The 1291-nt window shown below is 44.0% G+C and overlaps 1 protein-coding gene across 1 annotated transcript in view; it reads left to right on the top strand.

Annotated features, from left to right (window-relative positions):
* LOC113471943 (protein mini spindles-like) overlaps positions 1 to 1022 on the top strand; it is a gene marked incomplete at its 3' end in the record, with an annotated part of 8381 nt that extends 7359 nt beyond the window's left edge. The window contains exons 7-8 of the mRNA XM_026831434.1: positions 28 to 241; positions 796 to 1022. Of these exons, the coding sequence (XP_026687235.1) occupies positions 28 to 241; positions 796 to 1022 (441 nt within the window). The remainder of the gene's footprint in view (positions 1 to 27; positions 242 to 795) is intronic.
* Positions 1023 to 1291: the final 269 nt, after the last annotated feature.

Below are 1291 nucleotides of genomic sequence, written 5' to 3'. Positions count from 1 at the left end.
ATGAAACACTTGCTTTCCCATTCACAGATCAAGGAGTATTGTGACAAGGCCGTGCTGTGTGTAAAGCAGCCCAAACCACAGAAGGAGCGACCTACTACAGCCCCACCTAAGAATGCCCCGGCTAAATCCGCCAGTGGGGGTAATGTGCCCAAGGTGGTGAAAACGGGAGGCGCTGCCAAAGTGGTCAAATCAGGAGGTGCCATCAATAGTGCCACTATGACTAGGAAGCCTGCACCTGGGGGTAAGTCGAGAATCGTGTGTATAAGTATAAGTATACCTAAGTAGTGCTTTATTTAGACTGTCATCTTAGAACAAGTTGTTCCATTATACTAACAGTTTTGTGTGCATTTAATTTTTCTGTGTGTTTAATAGTGTGTGTATTTTATTTGAAGGATTTTCTCCCAGGTTTGATAAAGGATTTTCTCCCAGGTTTGATGGAGGTCTTAGAGGTTTTATCGTCCCGAAGTCGAAAAGAAGAGGACATGATAGGAGAAAGCGAGCCGTTCCTAGAACGAACCTTATCTCTTTAGGATAAAGGAATTGAACCCGCAACCTAACGCTTACAAGGCAGACACGTTACCCTCCATGCTAACTAGGCTGAAATATTTACTTACAGTCGAAAAAATGAAATAATAATGTTATTTGTCTTAGGACTTAGGGTATCTTTACCAAATAAACATTAATTCTCAATTAACAAATCAATCGTTCAAAGGAAGATAGGCCTGTGTTAGTAGCAAAAATATTGTAGGCCCTCCTTCCTGGGAACGATTCAAATGTGATTTACTTTATTTTCAGCTAAAGTTAAGCCAGGAGGCAGCAGTGGGGGTTCTGGTGGGGCCGCCAAATCATCGAGTTCCACCAAACTAGGCCCCAGTGGCGGCACTAAGGTGACATCGGAGAAAGATTTATCAGACGAGGAGGTAGAGGAGAGGGCGGGGGAAATGTTGCCGCCAAATATGGTGGCAGATTTGACGGACGTGAACTGGAAAACGCGCCTGGCGGCCATGGAGCAACTGTTACCGGTAAGTGGAAGGATTCTATTTTTTTTTGAGAGAGAGAGAGAGGTTTGATAGAGGGAACCGTAAAAAACAGAGGTCTTACTGTCCCCAAATCGAAGATGAAATAAGGACAGCATAGGAGAAAGCCAGCCGTTCCGAGAACGAACTTTATTTGCTTAGGATAAAGTTAACCTGGGCGGGAAAGCGAACCCGTGACCTAGCTCTTACTATCTAAGCTAACTAGGGTGGCTGAAAAGAAGTGTCTTTTAAAGGTCGAAAGTTCTACAGTAAAG

This window comes from Diaphorina citri, unplaced genomic scaffold (assembly GCF_000475195.1).
Source record: "Diaphorina citri unplaced genomic scaffold, Diaci psyllid genome assembly version 1.1 scaffold3344, whole genome shotgun sequence".
NCBI classification, from domain to species: domain Eukaryota; kingdom Metazoa; phylum Arthropoda; class Insecta; order Hemiptera; family Psyllidae; genus Diaphorina; species Diaphorina citri.
This window is presented reverse-complemented; position numbering and strand designations above follow the sequence as displayed.